We start from the raw sequence: 20975 nt of genomic DNA, 5'->3' as shown, positions 1-20975 counted from the left end.
ATTAAGAGAGGTTAAAAATAAAGTATAAGGGGCAGCTAGGTGGTGCAGTGGATAGAGCACTGGCCCTGGAATCAGGAGGGCCTGAGTTCAAATCTGGCCTCAGACACTTGACACTTACTAGCTGTGTGACCCTGGGCAAGTCACTTAATCCCAATTGCCTCACCAAAAAAAAAAAAAAAAACTAAGTATAAAATCAACAAGTTCCCAGGAGCCTACCATTTCCTCTCTTCAGTAAAATATTAAATCTCTCAGATGAAAGGTTACACAAAGATCATGTGGTCAAACCCTGCTACAAATTCCTGTAGCAAGAATTCTCTTTACACATCCCTAACAATTGCTCATCCAGCTCCTCTCTGAAAACGTCCACCTAAAGAGATTTTGAAACTTCCCAAAGCAATCATTCTATTTTGGGATGCTGCCAATTATTAGGAAAAAGTATCAAGATGAAATTCCCACATGTTCCCTACCCATTGCTCCTAGTTCTGCTTTTTAGTGTCAAGCAAAGTAAACTTAATTTCTGTTCCATATGACAATCCTTCAAATATCTGAAATATCATATCACCTCTAAGTCTTCTCCTTCTTGGAAATTCTTAGGTACTCCAAGAAATCCTTTTTTTTGTCCTGGCTTCAGGTCTCTTCACTGCCCTGGTCACTTTCCTATGGAATGCTGTCCCTTATCCGAGATCTTTCTAAAATAGGATACCTACTACCAATAAAAGCCAGCAGGTAAAGATAGAAAGAGAAAATCTATTTAAGATAACTCCAGGCAATAGAAAATATTTGAGAGTCTACATGCCAAGACAAACCCAGGAATTATATAAACACAGTTACCAAATACTTTTCACACAAAGACAAATCTAAACAATTGGAGAAATATTAATTGTTCCTAGATCTGAGCTAATTTAATAAAAATGACAATTCTATCTAAGTTTATTTATTTAGTACCATAACAAACTACCAGAGAATGATTTTATAGAGCTAGGAAGAAATAATAATAAAATTCATTTAAAAGAACAAAAGATCAAGAACATTAAGAGGATCAATTTAAAAAGTGAAAGAAGGCAGCCTAGCACTTCTAGATTTCAAACTATATTACAAAGCAGTAATCATCAAAACAATCTGGTACTGGCTAAAAAATAGATAACTGGACCAGCACACTAGATTAGGTACACAATACACAATAGTAAATGATTACAGTGATCTAGTGTTTGATAAAACCAAAGATCCAAGTTTTGGGGGTTAGAACTCAACATTTATTGGAAAAACTTGAAAGCAGTTTGGCACAAACTAGGCACAAACCAATATCTTATATCATGTAACAAGATAAGATTAAAAATGAATAAATGATTAAGCCATAGTCAGACACACTGTAACTTGACTCTAACGTAGTAATGTCATTTATTCCTCTTTGAGAATGAAGGATACCAACCAACCCAGAGCACCACATTAAAAGCATTGAATAAAGTCTTTCATGCTTTTCTTGTGAATAAGATGAAGACATATGAATTCTACATCATTATTATGTAAATTCACAATTGGTTGAGTGTTGTGACCCAAAAGAGTAATCAAGGGTTCACTGTCAATTTGAAAGGTCTCTGAGACTACATTCCTGGATTTGGGGGTGGGGGTCATGGTTTTATCAATGACTTTGATGAAGGCATGAATAGCATGCTTGTAAATTTTCAGATGACACAGATAACTCATGTTGGACAAAGATTCAGAAACCAAAATATCATGAATAGGCTAAAACGAAATACCCAGCATGCACACAGCATGGGCAAGGTGTACCTGGGTGTGTTGGCACATGCTATATGCACATGTTATGGCAACAAGTAGTATTTAATAAAATGAAATTAGTAAAGATAAGTGTAAAAATCTTTATTTGGGCTTATTGATTTCACAAGTACATAAGGGGGAAGTGACTAGACAGAAGTTGTTCTGAAATTATCTGAGGTAGATACTGTAACCAAAAGAACTAATGTAATCTGAGACTGCATTAAAGGGAGGTTAATTTCCAGAACTTGGAAGGTGATAGTCCTGTTATTTCCTTCCCTAGTCAGAGACAAAATTTTAAGTACTTTGTTGAATTCTTGGAACCATATTTTAGCAAAGAGGTTCACAGTTTGGAAAGTGTGTAAAGGTACCCCTGGCCTGTGGGCTTTTTGCTCCACAGACACCCTGGGAAGCCTTGCATCAATCCTAGATCCAGGTCTTCCAGCCTGTGACCTCTTTTTTCATCTTGGGGCCTTCTCCAGTGTTCTAGAGAACTTTTTCAGATCCAAACTATTTTGACCTGTCAGTTCCTGACTGCTATCCTGACACTAGACCATACCTTCACCTATTCCTGCCTCCTGCAAAAATGGCTTCGTGAGCCTCACAAGACTTGACACCATCACCTGCTATAAGTGAGGTCCAGGGAAGAACAATTTTGAACAATTGACAAATCTGAACAAACAAAACCTGACTCCCTTAAAAGATGTATCTCCAATGATTCCCTGCCCAGACTCACTTCTCAGAAGCCAACATAATCTCTCCCCATCATACACTCCTGATCCCAACGATCATGAAACCTATTGTCACTGTACAAATTATTTCACATACCTCACAGTTTATTCCTTTACTTCCATTCCCCACAACCCTAGCCCCAAAATGATCTGCTATAGATATGCCTAAGCTTTTTACAATGCTCTCTAAAATGCCTACCCCATAGTTAACAACCTTACTCTCATACTACACCTTTTCCTTTACCATTCCTCTTACTGAGACTTGGTTGATACCTAATGACACAGCATATCTGGCCAAGCTTTTCAGTAACAATGAAATTCATACCCTTACCAGGGGGCCCATGGTGGGGAAGGAAGGATTGGAATATTCACTGATCCCCTTTGTGACTCCTTTCCAGACTCCTACCACCACATTCAGCAACATCACCTCTTCTGATAACTATTCTCTAATGACCCTCAGGATACTCTCCTTCCTCCCTCAATGATTTTAGTGCCTGACTCAGTCTTTCTCTCTACTCAAAACCTTGATCTCATACTAAGGGATTTCCACATACACTTTGATACTCCCTCAAAAACCCTAATTTCCCAGTTCTTCGATCTACTCAGTTATCATGTCCTACCCTTCCACTCTTCTTCAGTTAGAGATAGTCATACCTTTGTTCATGATATTACCTACAAGGGTTCTGCTTCCGTATCCATGAGCTTTGAAATGCCTTTATTTAACCATAATTTCCTTATTGTTCCATCTTTCCCTCTGCATTAGGACCTCAACTCTATTCTTCATCCTCCCAATGACCAGTAATTTGTCCTCTACTCAATTTGCTCCCAGGCAATTACCTTTGAAAGAATATGCTATCCTTCCCTCCTTATCTTGACCCCTTGGTAAATCATTCTACCTTACACTGTTTTCTACACTCAATCCCTTACTCCCTCATCCTTTTAGCAACAATGCCTAGCCAAGCCCCAACTTTAGATTATTCCCACCTTATCATCTGTTTGTTTCTGTTACTGAAAGGAGCTAGAGGAAATCACAAAATTGTGCTGACTGAATTCACTATAAATTTATATCACATAATCCCAAATAAGTTCTCTCTGAAGCAAGACAATACTTTCAGATTTTCAAATTTTGCCTAATTGATGCACTATCCTACTCACCATAACAGCTATACCAATTTTTTTCATCCTTCCTGAAGCCTGTCATGCTATCTCCCTCCACTGTCCTCTCAGTTGAGGACCATGCATTCACTGGAAAAATTTAAGGTCATTTGCCAAAAAATTTCCCTTTTCTCACTTCTTCCTCATTTCACATAACTCAAATATCGTCCACTGTCTACTCCTTCACTCTTGTCTCACAAAAGATGGCCCTGCTCCTTGCTGATTCCATTCCATTCCATCTTCACCAGTGGATTGTTCCGTCTATCATCCCTGTTCCCTTCCCTCTATCCACTGGCTATTTCTCTGCTTCCTATAAATACACCCACATCACCAAACTATAGGAAGAACCATTGAAGGAATTTGATGTCTAGCCTGGAAAAGAGAAGACAGTGGTGGATATAATAACTGTATTGAAGTATTTAAAGGTCTTTACTAGAGGAAGAACTGGATTCATTCTCTCTGACTCCAAAGGGCAGAACTAAGAGCAATGGATACAAATTTAGTGCAGTGAAGGGCCTCCCACTTACTAAAAGCTATCCAAAAATGAAATAGGCTGCATCTGCTGGTGACCTCATTTGAGTACTTGAAGTGAAGTGTAGGTAACTACTTATTGAGTATATTGTAAAAGGGACTTTGGGCCAGGAGTGGGTTAAACTAGATAACATCCATGAGAATTATCAACAGAGTCACTTCAAAGTAACGTTTTTGTGCCATAGCAACTCTCAAAGGTGATCTACATCCAAAGGTTGCAGTTAAAGAAAGGAGTACCCACACTGATGAAACCACAGCTCCTAGACATACTGAAATAAGAACAAAAAAAAAAATGATGGCAAGTGAACTGAATAGTCAAACATCCTCATAGCGATACCTTGAGGTAACCATACAGCAATATTGCCACAACTACTACACAGGCATAATCTCTGCTGAATTGTTTTGATAATCAAAATAAGCAATACTCAGTGTCCAAATAATAACAATGGCTCTCAATATAAGCCTAGGATCTGGGGTGGAAGTGAAGGACAGTGTAAACAGAGCTAAATGTGTTGCCATATTGCCCAGTACCCATTTCTAATGGGATTATCATGCTGTGAAATCAAATGTCATCTAATCTATACTCAGTTGTGAAACATGGCAAATTTGCTTTACATCTTTGGAGACTGTAGGTAGGTTGGGAGGGAGTCTGGTCCCAAACTGTCATCCAGAAGGTGAATCATGGTGTGCAGGACTGATGCAACTTTCTGTGACTCGCTGTCTTCGTGGTATTGATCTATAAAAGCCACTAGACTTTTTTCCATTCCAGTAAGAATCTTCTGAACCACACTACCATTTATCCATTGCTGAATCACCTGAAAATTTTAAAAAACAGACCATAGTTGGTTAAAATGAGATTGTCTATATCATCCAAGCTTGTTTGGCCTTTTAGAGAACTCAATAATAATGACAAGAGGCTTTAAGCTTACAGAAAAATTATCTTTGAAAATCAATAAGGTATAGTGAATGGTACAGCAGACTTGGTTTCAAAATTATCTGGGTTTCAAATCCAGTTTCTGACATTTATTGGTTGGGTGACTCTGGGTAAGTCACTTTATTTTATCCTAGCCTCAGTTTTATCATCTAAAAATGAGGATAGGGGCAGCTAGGTAGCGCAGTGGATAGAGCACCGGCCCTGGAGTCAGGAGTACCTGAGTTCAAATCCGGCCTCAGACATTTAACACTTACTAGCTGTGTGACCCTGGGCAAGTCACTTACCCCCAATTGCCTCACTAAAAAAAAAAAAAAAATGAGGATAATATCTGTAGTACTTAACCTCTTAGGACTATTTTAAGTATCAAATGAGATAATGTTTGTAAAGAAAACTTTAAAGTACCACGTGAATATCAGTTCTTGTTATTACCTCTTTTTCTCAATCAACAATCATTTATTAAGTGCTTGCTCTGTGATAGGCACAATGCTAAAGACTGGGGATACAAAGAAAAGTAAAAACAGTCCCTTCTTTAAAAGAGCTTATGTTCTAATAAAGACAACATGCAAACAGTTTTATAAAATCTCATGTGTAGTACGTTTTAGATAAAGTACAAAGCTAGGCTTTTCTTTTATCATATAGGTCTATTTCTCTATATACATAGATTAAAACATGTGAATAGCATCGAAAACTTTCAAGCACCTACCAAATATTTCATCTTGGGCATCTGGAGGGGAAATGCATGATGGGCATTTTTTGGACCACACCGGTGATTTCTTGGGTACTAGGAATTTTCAGTGAATAACCTTTATCTGCCAACACAGATTGACACCTGCTCTGCTACTTAGTCTTAGGGGTGCCTGAAGCACTTAAAGCTTAAGTGATTTTGTCCCCAGTCACAGTATATAGACAGAATCTGAAGCCAAGTCTTCTAGTCTCTAAGAACAGCTTTCCATGCACTATACTATGTCTTTAATTATTTTAAATAGTCTTCATTTAAATATAGATCTCCTCAGTGCAAGACCTGCCCCTATGCCTCCCCATGCCATGATAAGGATGCTGTGTTCTGAAAGGTTATGTCTGTGGAACTCAGGTATGACCCACAAAGCCACTATGGCTCTGAGTGCTGGATTGTGTCCATTGTTCAAAGACTAGCCAAAATAAGTTCAGAAAGGTTAATTATAAGAAAGTTTGCTACCAAAACCTGGATATTTGGGGTCCCAATAATTTGTAGTGCCATCTACTAAGTTTTACAGAGATTTTAACTTTCATTCATAGATGGAACACCTATACCAACAAAATTGCTTCTCTTTTTTTAGAATTAAACATGAGTTTGGATTAACTGGATATTGCAATATTGAGTTCCTGTGGCTTGCTCTATTCAACAGATACTGATAGTTAAAAGATACAAAACCCCAAATGTTCACTCTTTGCAAATTAAATCTATCTAGGGTCTGAATTGAAATTCTTCATCCTGTATTTGTCTACCAAATTCATAGGATTGTTAATTAACAATTGGTTAAATAATATCAGTATTTCACCGAAAACAAATGCATTGATCTGACAAAAATACCTTAAGCTTTATCAAAATCTAAAAATTTTCAGTGCTTTCTCAAGTAAATATTTTTAGCCTTCCACATCCCCCAACAAAAGGAAGGAAAAAGACTAAACATTTATATAGTGCCTACTATGTGCCAGGAACTTTGTGAAGTGCTTTTTTTACAAATATCTCATTTGATCCTCACAGCAAGAGGATCACTTGCAGAGGCAAGGTAGTTTGTTTAATATCCCCAGTTTACTGTTGAGGAAACTGAGATTAATAAAGGTTTTGATGATTCTAGAGTCACATAGCTAGTAAGTGTCTGAGAATGAGTTTGAATTCAGTTCTTCCTGACTCTAAGCTCATACTCCCTCCACTGCATCAGGCATCTCTGAAATTGACAATCACTGAGAAATAATAATTGAGAAAATTGACAGACTGTGAGTCAATCAGATTTGTTTAAAAAATACCCAGAAAGATTGACCCTGCTCTATAGAATAATACCTCTTTGTAGATTTGGAGCCAGCTGACTGAATGGACAAGATAGTCTTTGGCTTCTGACCATTGGGTGTTACAGTTTCCATGATTATAGTTGTTGCCAACTTCAACTTCTGATGTGTTGGACAAGGCTGAACATACAAACTGCTCCAATGAACTGTCTGTGAGAATCTGGCAATAACACAATAAATGTTTAGAAAAGGAGCTTTTTTTCTTCTAAATGGCAGTTTTATAAATAATATTTCATACATGTAAAATCAAGAACTCTGGAAACAACTGGTGAGTGAATGTAAACATCAGAGGTCAGGTATCTTGCTGATTCCTCCTAATTGTTTATATGGTAACGAATTATTTAAATCACTGTTTCTAGAAAACAAAGGAAAAAAGTTCTTTGATTTTTTTTCATTACCCCAAAAGTAATAATACAGACTTATTTTCTAAGGGCAAGCACATGAAGATGGTGCTATTCAAGGTACTCATCAATGCCTTGCCTAAAGGAAAAGAAACTGATTTCTGTGGCTATTTTTGTCCTTGGAAAATAAAGCTCATGTACATCTTAGCTCATGCACATAATATTTTTCTCTATTTTGCTAATATCAAATAGTAACCCAGTCTGAAAAGTTGAAATGTATATTTGAACACAGGAGGGTCAATAAACCTCCTCCAAACATATGTTTTTCCTTCCAAAAAGAACCAAAAAATTTGGCTTCTATAAGCTTGCATATAACAAGATTATGTTTTTGTTATAATTGACAAAGTTCTCCTATTACATGGATTAGGGAGAGAGTTCTACTTTCATCTTTAATTCAATTCAACAAACATGTATTAAGAGCTGACTTTACAATGCATTGACCTAAGCCATTTGTTAATAGTAGATTTGTAGTTTCATGTACAATCATCTTTTTATTGTACTACATTATAGAAATTCTTGTTTTATTCCATAAATTAAAAAAACTTTTAAAAAAACAGAAAACAAAAAGATGAAAAAGATCATCATCTCTTCCCTTAAGGAACTCAAATTTTGTAGGAAGGATATAGAATGAAAGTGATGATGATGATACAAAATTTTAAATTTGTGTCAGATGAAGAGATGGCTCTTCTTGCCAATGTCAACCCCTTTCCATGTACCACATCTCCCCTGGCCTTCTCCAGCAGATTGCTCCCCAAATCACCCCCTCTAATCTTCAAACTTTATCTACTAGTCCTTTCTAGCTGCCTTCAGAAATTCCCAATTCTCCTTCATCCTTTATTATTTTTTCGTGGGGCAATTAGGGTTAAGTGACTTGCCTAGGGCCACAAAGCTAGTAAGTGTCAAGTGTCTGAGGCCAGATTTGAACTCAGGTCCTGTTGACTCCAGGGCTGGTGCTCTATCCACTGTGCCACCTTGCTGCCCCCTCCTCCATCCTTTAAAAAAAAAAAAAACCTTTCCTGCCCTACCATCTCCACTATTATCCCATACCTATTCTTCCTTTCTCAAACTCCTAGAAAAATATGCCTCCGCTTCTTCTCCCTTCATCTCTCTCCTTCATAATAACCTAACTCAAATTTCTTTTTCCAAGGTAACCAGTGATCTCTTAATTACCATCTATCACTTCTAGCAGATGGTCTCTTCTTAATCCTCATTCTTCTTTACCTTTGTGAAGCATTTGATGCTATTTCTCACCCTCTCCTCTCAAATGATATCATTTATCTGGATTTCCATGTTACTGCTCTCTCTCTTTATTTTCCTCCTAGCCATCTGCTCCTTCCTATTCCCCCTTGCTTGATCATGATCTCATATCACAACTTCTCATTGTGAATGCGCCCATTTCTCTTCTTACTTCTTATCACATTTATGCAAATGAGAGCCAAATCTATATACCCAACATTAGTCTTTGCTGAGAGTTTCATTTCTAGCATTAGGTCGGAACTGTCAGAAAGTAGTTGCTCATTGAATGTACTGACTTTTCAGTAGTCTCTGAAAAAAAGAATGCTTCCTCCTTGCCCTCCACTCCAGGTATATAATTTGATCATAAACTTAGTGAAAACACCATGCCTTCCCTCCTGTCACAAAGCAGGAGCCATTTGGACATTTAGATGTAGGGTATCAAACATGTTAAAATTTATATGAATCAGGGACAGCTAGATGGCACAGTAGATAAAGCACTGGCCTTGGATTCAGGAGGACCTGAGTTCAAATCCAGCCTCAGACACTTGACACTTAACTAGCTGTGTGACCCTGGGCAAGTCACTTAACTAACCCCAATTGCCCTGCAAAAAAAAAAAAATTTACATGAATCAAAGAATTCAGAGCTGAAAGGGATCTGAGAGACCAAAATTGCTCAATCCCTTCATTTGATATAGCTAAGTAGTACAGTGGATAGAGTGCCACATTTCCAGCAAATGTGTCTCACCAACTAATTATTAGATATTTTTAATGGATGTCAGGAGACCTCAGTTGAAATCCTGCCTCTGATACTTACTAGCTGTGTGATCCTGGGCAAGTCATTTGACCTCTGTCTATTTCCTTATCAGTAAAATGGGTATAACAATAGCACCTACCTCCCAGGGTTGTTATGAGGATCAAATAAAATAATAATTATAAAGAGCTTAGCACAGTGTCCCAAACATGCTAAGAGCTATATAAATCTTATCTATTACTATCATTGTGCAGCTAGGTGGCATACGGGATAAAGCACCAGTTCTGGAGTCAGGAACACTGATCTTCCTGATTTTAAATCTGGCCTCAGATATTAGATTATTAAATCTGGCCCAGATATCCCTGGGCAAGTCACTTAACCCTATATGTCTCAAATTCCTTATCTGTAAAATAAGCTGGATAAGGAAATGGCAAAGCACTTCAGTATCTCTATCAAGAAAACCCTAAATGGGATCACAAAGAGTTGAACATGAATGAAACGACTAAACAACAAAAGTTATCATTATTATTGTTGTTACTTTATGAGAGGAAGCTAAAGAAGTTAAATTAAATTGCACAACATATCCATATTCAGATCATAAAAGCATAGATCTAGAGTGGGTCAGGATATCAGAACCCATCTAGTCCAACCCTCCATTTTACAGGTGAGGAAAATAAGGGTCATGGAAGGTAAGTAACTTGCCCAAAGTCACCTAAGTATTTAGTATCAGAAACGAGATTTGAACACAGGTCCTCTAACTCTAGAACCAATAAAAATATTGTCAATGAGCTTTTTATGTCTTGATTAAATAAAGTGAGTTTATGTTTGTATCTATCAGGTACTCTTATATGATCTTAACATCTATAGGGAAGATATTGGTTTAAGATGAGATTCTTTAGTTATCCTACAGAATCATTTTTTAAAATAAACAAAATAATCTTATATTCTCTGTACCTTTTTTAGGCAACTATGAGACTGTGAAGATGTAGTCGACTGCAGAAAATCATTTGTGAAAGCTTGCTTGCTCCTTTCAGTTTTTTTCAACTCTGAGTTAAAGTGATATATAGGGGTTTTTTTGGTTTTTTGGTTTGTTTTGGTTTGTTTTGGTTTTTTTACAGGGGAAAAGTTCATGAAGTTGATAGGTAAAAAGACTAGACATCTCTTAAGTACAGTATAGCAGTCTGAAATTTTCATCAGTAAGTCGGTGAACAAAATTAATTAGATCTTTATTTTAGCAAAGTTTTACAATTAAATAAATTTAAGGGTTATTTTATATTATTGTATCATGGGCTTAAGGATACCCCACCCTAAAATGACTGAATTATTTCACAGTACTAGCATTTATGCCCTATACATCCCTGAAACTCATCATTCTGTTTCCCTTCTCCATGCAGTGCCCTCCATATTTGAAGGCACTCTCTCTCTCACCTGAACTCTTAGCTTCCTTCATCTGTATTCACTGATGGTCTGAGTGATTAGTGTTCTCTCCCTCTTCAAATTATCTTAACTTTGCTTAATTAAGTACATGCTGTATCCCTTATAAAATGTAAACACCTTGAGGGCAAGGCTTGTCTTTTGCTTTATGTCTTTGTGGCCACAGTCTTTAAGTACAATTCCTTGAACATAGTTAAACTGAATGGAATCATCAGTGACTTCCCTTCTGAAAATTCTACAACCTATGAAGGAAGTCCTTCCTTCTTCCAGGTGCTTCTAAGAAGCAGCAAACAGTAATTAAATTAAGGCAACTGGCCCAAAGCAGGAACACAGAGAGTCCTAGAATACAGGAATCAAATGAGGCATACACACAATTTGCAGCATGAATCATTCTGACCCTGGAAAAATCACCTAACCTCTCTAGGCCTCAATTTTCTCATTTGTAAAAGTAGTCAGTTAAAACTGATGATTTAAATGTTCCTTCCAATTATGGATCTATTAAATCTATATGTCTATAAAAGAGTACTCAATTTAGGGTCATAGGTCCTGGGTTCAAATCCTGACTCTGATATTTACTAGCTGTGTAGCTTTGGCAAGTTCCTTACTATCTCTAGGCCTCAATCTCCACATCTCTGTAAAATGAGGGGGATTGTGCTAGTTGATCACCAAAGTTCCTATAATGCTAAAATAAACTAGGTCTTCAATATTGAACTGTATCTACCAGATCTCTTCTTACAGGCTAACTCTTCCTTATACAGCCAGCCTGTTTCCCTGATCAAGTCTGATATTTACTTTTATAATCCAGAGATTATATACTTTCAACAACAGATCCCAGGCTCTGATGTTAATGATACTCCAAGAAAAGTTGGCTAATGCCATAAAGATACTAGACAAAAAAAAAATATTTCAGCTATAAGCAAAAGTCTGACTATAATAACAATAGCTAGTGTTTATAGCCTTAAGGTTTACAAAATGCTTTTTATATGTCATTTGATCCTCGTTTCAACATGGTGAGGCAGGTAATATCATTTGTCCCATTTTACAGATCAGGAAACCAAGACTCAGAAAGATTAAATGATTTGTTCACAGTCACACAAGCAGACTTTCATCTGGTCTGCTTTTTACATTGGACCTGAATGGGCTGATAATCATTCTATCATGCTTCAGTACTGGACTACTGCCTTTGCATATAAAACTTGCTACAAAGGACACTGTGCATAACCTAGAAAAGAAAAAAAAATCAAAAACTGTTGTTTTTTCTTTGTTTTCTTTTTAAATGAAAGAATGTTTCATCATCCAGGAATCATTATTTTAAGCACCTACAGAAAATGTCACTGCCATTGTATAGTTCTATGGTGACTTTTATGTAGTAATTAAGGCATGAGGGATCAATGGACATCTATACCTCATTTAACTCGCCAGTGTAATTCAGCATCTTCTCAACACGAAGGTCATCAAAGCCGTATTTGGACGTCAAATCAGATTTTAGCTTCTGAGGGTTCCATACCACATTTCTTAGTGACAAGTTATATCCAGGTCCTATTTAAAGACATACACATAAGCATAGTCTAGTCTCAAAAAAATTTATCCTGCCCATCATATTCTTATAAGCTGACACATCTAAAAGTATCCAGAAATAATGCCAACCTCTTCATGGGAAAAGGGCACCAAAAAAGTGTGGATGGAAAGGCAGCAAGAAGTAGAATACCCAAGTAGAAATAAATGTACATTCATAACAGCAGATAGCATTTTTTCCAGAAAATTCCTCAGTAATTATGGAAATTGTAAAAATTGAAATGGGTTATACAGCGACATTGTAGAGGGGATATTTACATTGGGTTGATTATTAGATCTCATTGGATTAGACTAGATGAGATAGGCAATTAAGTTGATTTGGGGCTGGGAGTCTATCAAAAAACTGAATATTAGTTTTATAACACATGCATAAATAGAAAAGGCATGAATTAAAGTAAGGTGGCAAAGAGCAGCTAGGTTGCACAGTGGTTAGTGTCAGGCCTAGACTCAGGAAGACTCATCCTGCTGAGTTCAAGTACAACCTCAGACATTTATTGACTATGTGACCATGGGCAAGTCACTTAACCTTGTTTGCTTCAGTTCCTTATCTATAAAATGATCTGAGAAAGGAAATGGCAAACCACTCCAGTTTCTTTGCCAAGAAAACCCCAACTGGGGTCATGAAGAGTTGGGTACAATGAAACAGCTGAACAATAGCAACGATATGTAATATAATATGGAGGAGTTAAAAAATGAAAATATTCAAACACTGTGTGACCCTGGGCAAATCGCTTAACCCTCATTGCCCTGCAAAAAAAAAAAGAAAAGAAAAGAAAAGAAAGAAAGAAAATATTCAAACATCAAGGAAATAGTGTGAAAACAACCCAAAGAGTAAAACAGAATGGCTGATATAGTACTGCTGAAGATGATATTGTAATCTGTTATGGAATATGAAGTACCACTTTACTCAGAAAGAAAAGGAACATATTGTATTTGGAGAAAACCTCTTACATCTCTAGGCGTTCAATCCATATGAGTTATATAATGGTTTTTGTACTTCTTTTGGATTTATCCATTATTAGAATTTCAAGGGATCTTGGAAGTCATCTAGTCCAATCTTATACCAATGTAAAAAATATTCCTCTATGCCTGTCAAGTAACGTATCTGCTCTGCTTAAATATTTTCATTCATAGGGAGCTTACTACTTAGTGAAGGTGCCTCTTCTACTCCTAGATAGCTCTAATAACTACATTTTCCTTCTCTGCTTACCTATAACTTCCACCCATAGTTCTAATTTTCCCTTTAGAACAACAGAAAGAAAGTGGTCGTTTCCCTCACAATGATCTTTTAAGTACTACTGAAGGGAGATAAGATAACTCTCTTTAGAAAGTCTTCTTCTCCAGGTTATAAATATCTATTTATTTTTCACTGTTACCAAGGACTGATAGAAGAGAACTCAACATAGAATCAGTAGATCTGGATTTAAATTCTTGTTCTGCCACTAATTGTGTTACTTTGGACAAGTAATTTGAGCTTTGGGGGATTTCAATTTCATTTTTTTTATGAAAAAATCAAACTAGAAGATTTCAAAGATTCCTTCCTGCTCTAAAATTCCATGGTTCTATGAAAATCTAAAAATCTCCTAGGTTTCCTTTTGTTAAAAATTCTTATTCAAGTATCTTTTTTATTTCCCATAAATATATTCCATAATTCTTCCTCTAGTTCATAATCTCTTAATGAAAAGCAAATGGATATGGACCTATTGGTGGCCAAAATGAAGTAATATTAAGGAGGTAATACATGTAAATTTTATAATCCTGCCTCTCCATTTTATTTTTGTTAGGAATCCATGAGGACTTTATGATGAGAGCTTTGAGTACATTTTCTCTAAAACTGAAAAATGAGACATAAGTGGTGCATTGCATGTCAAAATTGGCAAGAAAGTGGCATGGAGAAGTATGGGTTACATACAAATTTTATATCCAATGACAATTTTTATGGGTTACTTGTTTGTTACCTTTGCAACATTATTGTAACCTCAAAGGGACCCAGGCTGACTCAAAGAATAACATAATAGTCTAAATTTAATAACTCCTTTATCGCTTCTGATCATCATCTCCTGACTCCTGACTCCTCCTCTATTCACACCAATCATTCAGGAGAGCAGAATAGTAAGAAAGCACAATTGTTACAGGAATGGCAAAAGCAAGAGACCGCCCAATGAGTTGAAAAGGGAGCTTCCAGGACAGTTGAGTTGAAATCATGTGAAGAGATGATAGCAGAGGCTTCAAAAGAAAGTGGGCCCTGGGGAAGTTGGCCCATCAGAGAAAACCTAAAAGCTTTTCATCTCTCTGGTATAAAATAAAAGTTCATGTAAGAGTAGTGGGCTCAGCAGCAGACCACAATGGGAAGGAAAGAAAGAAAGAAATCTTTATTAAGCACCTGCTATGTGCACATAGCCAATCAGTTACCAAACATTATTTCTATCCACAGCATCTCTCACATATTTCCCTTTCCCAGTTTGCTACCACCCTAGTTCAAGCCCTAATCACTTCTCATTTGGACTATTGCAATAGCCTTCTAATTGATCTCCCTCTCTCCAGCTTCTCCTAATTGGCCATTTTCCATATCATCACAGAAGTGATTTTCCTAAGGTTCAAGTTTGCCCACTCTGTCAATAATCTTCAGTGATTCTCTATTACATCTAGGATCAAAGATGAATTTTCTGTCTGTCATTTAAAATTCTTCAAAATGTGACTCTTTTCTTATATATTCTTCAGTGGATTCATGATGTCCAACTTACCACTTTTCACACATGGTCCTCAATCTCCATGCTTTGCCCCTATTGTCTCTCTTGCCTGCAATGCACATCTACAACACCTCCACCTCTTGGAGAATCTAGTGTCTGTCAGGATCTCAAAGTGACATCAGTGCTAAATACAGAAACTTGGGAGTCATCAACAAAGAATCAGTATTTGGAGCCATGGAAATGAATAGCCTTGGCAAAAAAAAAAGAGAGAGAGAGAGACTATAGGAAGAAAATAGGGTAATGGCAGAATGTCAGAAAAAGAACACTTTAAGAGTTTGGGACGAGGATAAAGAGCTGGTATCAGAGAGAGAAAAGGAATGGTCAGAGAGAAGAGAACAGAGAATTTGAACCCAGGGAAGGAGAATTTACCCAGAAGGAAGCAAGGGGTTACAGCAAAAACTATAGGGCAATCTGGAATAAAGAGGACTGAAAAAATATTCTTTAAATTTGGTGTCAAGGAAGTCACTGGTGACATCTGAGAAGAGACTTTTAGGAGGAAAATAGGGGAAGAAGCCCCAATGTGAGGAATTCAGAATATAAATGTTTCTAAGAAAGTAGACACAATACATACACAAAACTTTTTTAAGAAGTTTGGGGGTAATGACTCAAAAAGAAAAATAATTTTGGGGGTGAAAGGGAATAGAGATAAGCAAAGTAGTTTGACAAACAAGACTTCTCCAAGGCAGGTTTTTTAAGCATTAGAGATAAGGGCATGTAGGCAAATGGGTAGTAAAAGAAAAATACAATGGAGACAGACAGACAGACAGACAGACAGACAGACAGAGACAGAGAAATTGAGAATATATATATAAGAGAGATAAGACAATAGGAAGTTCCTTGAAGAGAGAGGATGCAATGGGATCATGAGTGAAAATAAATTACTAAGGGGGCAGCTAGGTGGCACAGTGGATAGAGCACCAGCCCTGAAGTCAGGAGGACTGAATTCAAATCTGGCCTCAGACACTTAACACTTACTAGTTGTATGACCCTAAGCAAATCACTTAACCCCAATTGCCTCACCAAAAAAAAAAAAAAGAAAGAAAGAAAAGAAAAGAAATTACTAAGAAACCTGGATTCTAGCACTTCCTCTGCTAACAAGATATGAGGAGAAAAGAAATGATGTGGTAAAATTTTGAGGAGTTAAAAAAAGAATAAAATTCTAAGAAGTGTGGGAGGCTAGGTCACCTGCACCAAGGTTTCTTTGTTATCCCAGGTCCTATAACCCCTCATGAAAGAGTGAGATCTGAAGAGCCCATGCCTTCTGATTCCTGGCCTAATAATGTTACTCCACACACACACACACACACCACAGAACAACCACCCAAAAAAGCCCAATATTTCTTTAAACACTAATACAGAAATTAGTTCTCTGAGCAAAAAGCAAAAAAAAAAAAAAACCCGCCAAAATAATCCCAAAAGGTTGATAGCCAAAAAGTGACAAATTGGTAATAGAAATGCATTACTTAATACCAGGCTAAAGAATACATTTCAATTATTCTTATAACCAGAATAAATAACTATGATGATTGAACTGGTGAGCCCCAAAGGCTCAGAAATAATTTATTTTCTCCCATTAAAATGTTTGACTCCACTTACTCAGAAGAATATATTCCCCTAAAGACAAGAGAAATGAAAACAACTTTCATTAGTTTATAGATATAATTTTTGAGGTAATCTCATTCTCTTAGTAGTGAGTCATTGGTGAAGTAAAAATGGTCAAAGAAAATAGCTCTCTTTAATTACACTCTGAGTCTGCAATTATATTTGCAAGTATAAGGTAAATCAACTGGTGCAATTTGGGGAAAACACAAATATTCTGGATGCCAAATGGAGGCTAGCCAAATTGAGGTCACTGAGCCTAACCCAATGAGGTGTTTTATGTGGCCTTTATTTTTCCTTTGCAGCTTGATACTCATGAGTGCAGCCCTTCTAGCTGTGATTATGCCTCATATAAAGAGAGTCAGCTACAAGAAATTAACCCTTGATAGGCATGACTATGGCCTGTTCTATTTTAGGCCACATACTAAAAAAATCTCTGCCATTAAGCAAAGAAATGCTAACTAATGACAGCATATGGTTGGTCAAAAGGATCCAGAGAAGTAAACCAAGAGGGTTCTAAGACAAGTTATTTTTAGTGTAAAGAAAATCTATCAAGATATTTGGGAGGTTTTACAAATTACAAAACACATAAACATTATCTCTTGTGCAAATACTTTGGGGTTTTGTTTGTTTGTTTTGGGTTTTTTTTTTGTTTAGTGAGGCAATCAAGGGTTAAGTGACTTGCCCAGGGTCACACAGCTAGTAAGTGTTAAGTGTCTGAGGCTGGATTTGAACTCAGGTACTTCTGACTCCAGGGCCAGTGCTCTATCCACTGTGCCACCTAGCTGCCCCTCAAATACTTTGTTATTGTTAATAATGAAACAGCTAAAATTAGGTTTCAGAATTTTTCTATAGATTTCTTGGGAGCCTGGACAATGTAGCAGCATGAGATAGTGACTGCAGTGCTAGATAGAATCAGGAAAATGGATTTAGAACCCACCTCTCACCATAGATATGGAATCCCGGACAAGTCATTTAACTTCATTGTGCCTCAAAGAACTTCCTAGGACTCACCTACTATTGTTACAGTTGCCTATGGTGATGGTAATGAATCTTCACACTAACAAAATCATTATCACATAACCTTCTATTAGCACTGTTTTGGGCTATATGTGGTTATCTTTCTTAGATTTCTAGAAAACTATTAGTATACAATGAAATCTGACCCTGTATGGAGGCAAAAAAACCAAACATAATTAGTTGCATATGAATAAACCTTATCTATCCTTTTCTCAAAAGAATTTAGATTACATTTGGGCATGATGGTACATGCCTGTAATCCCAGCCAACAAGAAAACTGAGTCTAGATGACCTGAATTTGGGGGTGTGCTATGCCTACTGTGGCAAAACTAAGGTTTGCATGCATATTGTGAGCCCTCAGGAATAGGAGCCAGCAGATTATCTAAAGAAAGACAAACAAGTCCAGGGTGGTAAAGGAGCAAGAGTTTTGGCAGCTTCTGTTCAAGTCAGTAGTGGAATCTGACCTTGCACTTCCAGACTAGGCAAGATTGGAAGACCCAGACTGCAAAACTATTATAGGGCAGTGGAGAGAAGGGTTTTCAAATACTATCTTCCAAACGTAAAAGTGCACTTATACACACAGCGTATTGTTTCCATGTCAACTTTCTACAACATTATACATTTAATATTCAACATTTTTAAGAGCACACATACCAATAGCTTCAGGTTTTTCCTCCTGGAGAAATTCCAGTATTGTAATGGTCACATTTAGGCCTATTTGAGCAGCCTTGGAGAAAGTTTGGTTTATTGGTAGCCAATCCAGATCTTCTAGAGATGCCAAGGAACTGGAATTAAAATGAGCAGAAAGCTATAATTTACAAACAATATTAATGCCCAACTCAATAAGTATTCACTGAGTATCCATACCAGAGACTCTGATATCTATTCATTCTTCAGTTTCTATTCTAGTACAAATATTGTTTTGGATTAAAGAATTTAACTCACTATTTATTCATTTATTTTTTTTTATTTATTAGTGAGGCAATTGGGGTTAAGTGACTTGCCCAGGGTCACACAGCTAGTTAAGTGTCTGAGGCCGGATTTGAACTCAGGTCCTCCTGACTCCAGGGTCGGTGCTCTATCCACTGCGCCACCTAGCTGCCCCTAACTCACTATTTAAAGTAGAACAAATACTTATTAAGTATCTTCTGTGTGCAAAGTACTGTGCTAAACTCTGTAAAGGATGACATAGACTTTGCCCTTGGAAAACACTTCTTGTTCTTGTTGTTTGTCCTTCATTTTCAAGAGAACCAGACACCAGGAGTATGATGTCTTGACTTGAACATGAATAGGATTTGAGTGAGGCAGAGCTGTACAAAGTCATCAGCCTCACACTCTCCTCCAGAGTCATTGGAGTCCAGTGGTATGACAAAGATCAAGATGACTGGTGAAGGCCCAGGATGAAGTGGGTGACTTTTGCCTTTCTAAATTAAGATCTTTCCCAGGTCTCCATTTGTATGAAGCCATGTCCATTCAATAAATAAGGTCTAGGTAATAATTGAGACAAAAGATGGCCCAATTTACCATCCCAAATATGTCAATATGGGAAGGGGAGTTTTAGGCCAGAACAGAAAACAATTGCTATTCACACTCATTCTAAGATATAAAAACCTACACAATGAGCCACAGAGACTTGGGCTAGGCCTATTATTGGCCATTCAATGAAAGCCAAAATGATCTGGAAAAAAAAAAAACATTTTAGCAGAGGGCTGAGATACAAACATGGATGTAAATAACACAATATTATAACACAAAGTGCTATGCAAGGTCCAAGACTAAAGAGTGTTATTCATTACCTTAGGCAACTAATCTGCTACAGTAAGAAGAAAATTCAAAAAGTCAACTACAACATCATTTCATTTTAATGTGGATGATCATTTCACAGATTTTATATATTGTGAGGAAATCAAGCTCTCCACAGCATAACAAGTATATAAATGTTCAAATGAAAGCCCCAGTATCCCAGAGTTCTCCTATAACATAGTTATGGGTCTCCTTCAACAGCAATGTCCTAACTTTCAGCATCAGGTTAGGTCTCTACAACTGAAACAACTAAGCAACAGCATAGTTGATCCCATTATTTTGGCCATTTAACTGTTCAGGGTTAGGCCGAGTGAACTAATCAATTGTCACACAAGTTATAAAGAAGACAGTTGAAACTATTGGATTTATCTTACAACAACCAACTCATTTATATCACATAGATGTGGTCTATATTGCTGAGGAAAGATGAAAAAAGTCCCAGGATCACAGAATATTTGAGATCATGTAACACACTCATCTCTTTTTGCAGATAAAGTAACTGAAGTTCAGAGACATTTTTCCTTTTCAAGGATTGTAAAATTTGGAGCCAGAAGGAATATAGAAATCATTTAGTCCAACCCTATAATTTTTGTGAAAGGAGAAACTGAGGTCTGGAAGGGAGAAGTGGCTTACCCAAGGTGACACGGGTATTAAAGAAGGAAGAAAATAAGCATTTATTTATTAAGTACCTATTATGTGTCGATCATTGTACTCTGCTTTTTACCAATCTCCTTCCATCCTCACAACAATCCTGGAAGGTGGGTAGTATTAGTATCTTCATTTTGTAATTGAGGAAACTGAGACAAGAGGTTAAGTGACTTGAGCTAGTGTCTGAATCTGCATTTGAACTTAAGATTTCCTGACTCCAGGCAAACCACTCTATTCACTACATCATCTAGCTGCCTTATGTTATTAAGTATCAGAGTCAAAATTCAAATCCAGGTCTTGTCACATTTCTAGTGAATAACAGAACATCTAGTAGACTCTGGGTTCCTAACTCCCACACCAAATTGCAAAGAAAATAGAAAAAATAATGCAGTACTGGGGGAATAAGGGAAGAGAATATGTCTCAAGGGAGAGTTTAGTGAAAAATATTTCCAATGTTAAAATACTTTGTAGTTTGTAACACAAAGAACATGATTTCATTAGGCTTTGCAACAGCCTTATTAGAAATATTATCACTTATATCTTATAGGAATGAGTTGGAGCCACTTTCCAATGGGTCACACAGCTGAC

General features: G+C 36.9%; 1 protein-coding gene across 1 annotated transcript in view; it reads right to left on the bottom strand.

The window, feature by feature from the left end:
* Positions 1 to 20975, bottom strand: part of ABCA13 (ATP binding cassette subfamily A member 13) — a 506393-nt gene that overhangs the window by 408710 nt on the left and 76708 nt on the right. The window contains exons 7-10 of the mRNA XM_044001141.1: positions 18591 to 18721; positions 12398 to 12531; positions 7166 to 7330; positions 4806 to 5005 (exon numbers count right to left, since the gene is read on the bottom strand). Coding sequence (XP_043857076.1) covers positions 4806 to 5005; positions 7166 to 7330; positions 12398 to 12531; positions 18591 to 18721 — 630 coding nt within the window. The remainder of the gene's footprint in view (positions 1 to 4805; positions 5006 to 7165; positions 7331 to 12397; positions 12532 to 18590; positions 18722 to 20975) is intronic.

The sequence above is a fragment of the Dromiciops gliroides genome, chromosome 1 (assembly GCF_019393635.1).
Source record: "Dromiciops gliroides isolate mDroGli1 chromosome 1, mDroGli1.pri, whole genome shotgun sequence".
Lineage (NCBI taxonomy): Eukaryota > Metazoa > Chordata > Mammalia > Microbiotheria > Microbiotheriidae > Dromiciops > Dromiciops gliroides.
This window is presented reverse-complemented; position numbering and strand designations above follow the sequence as displayed.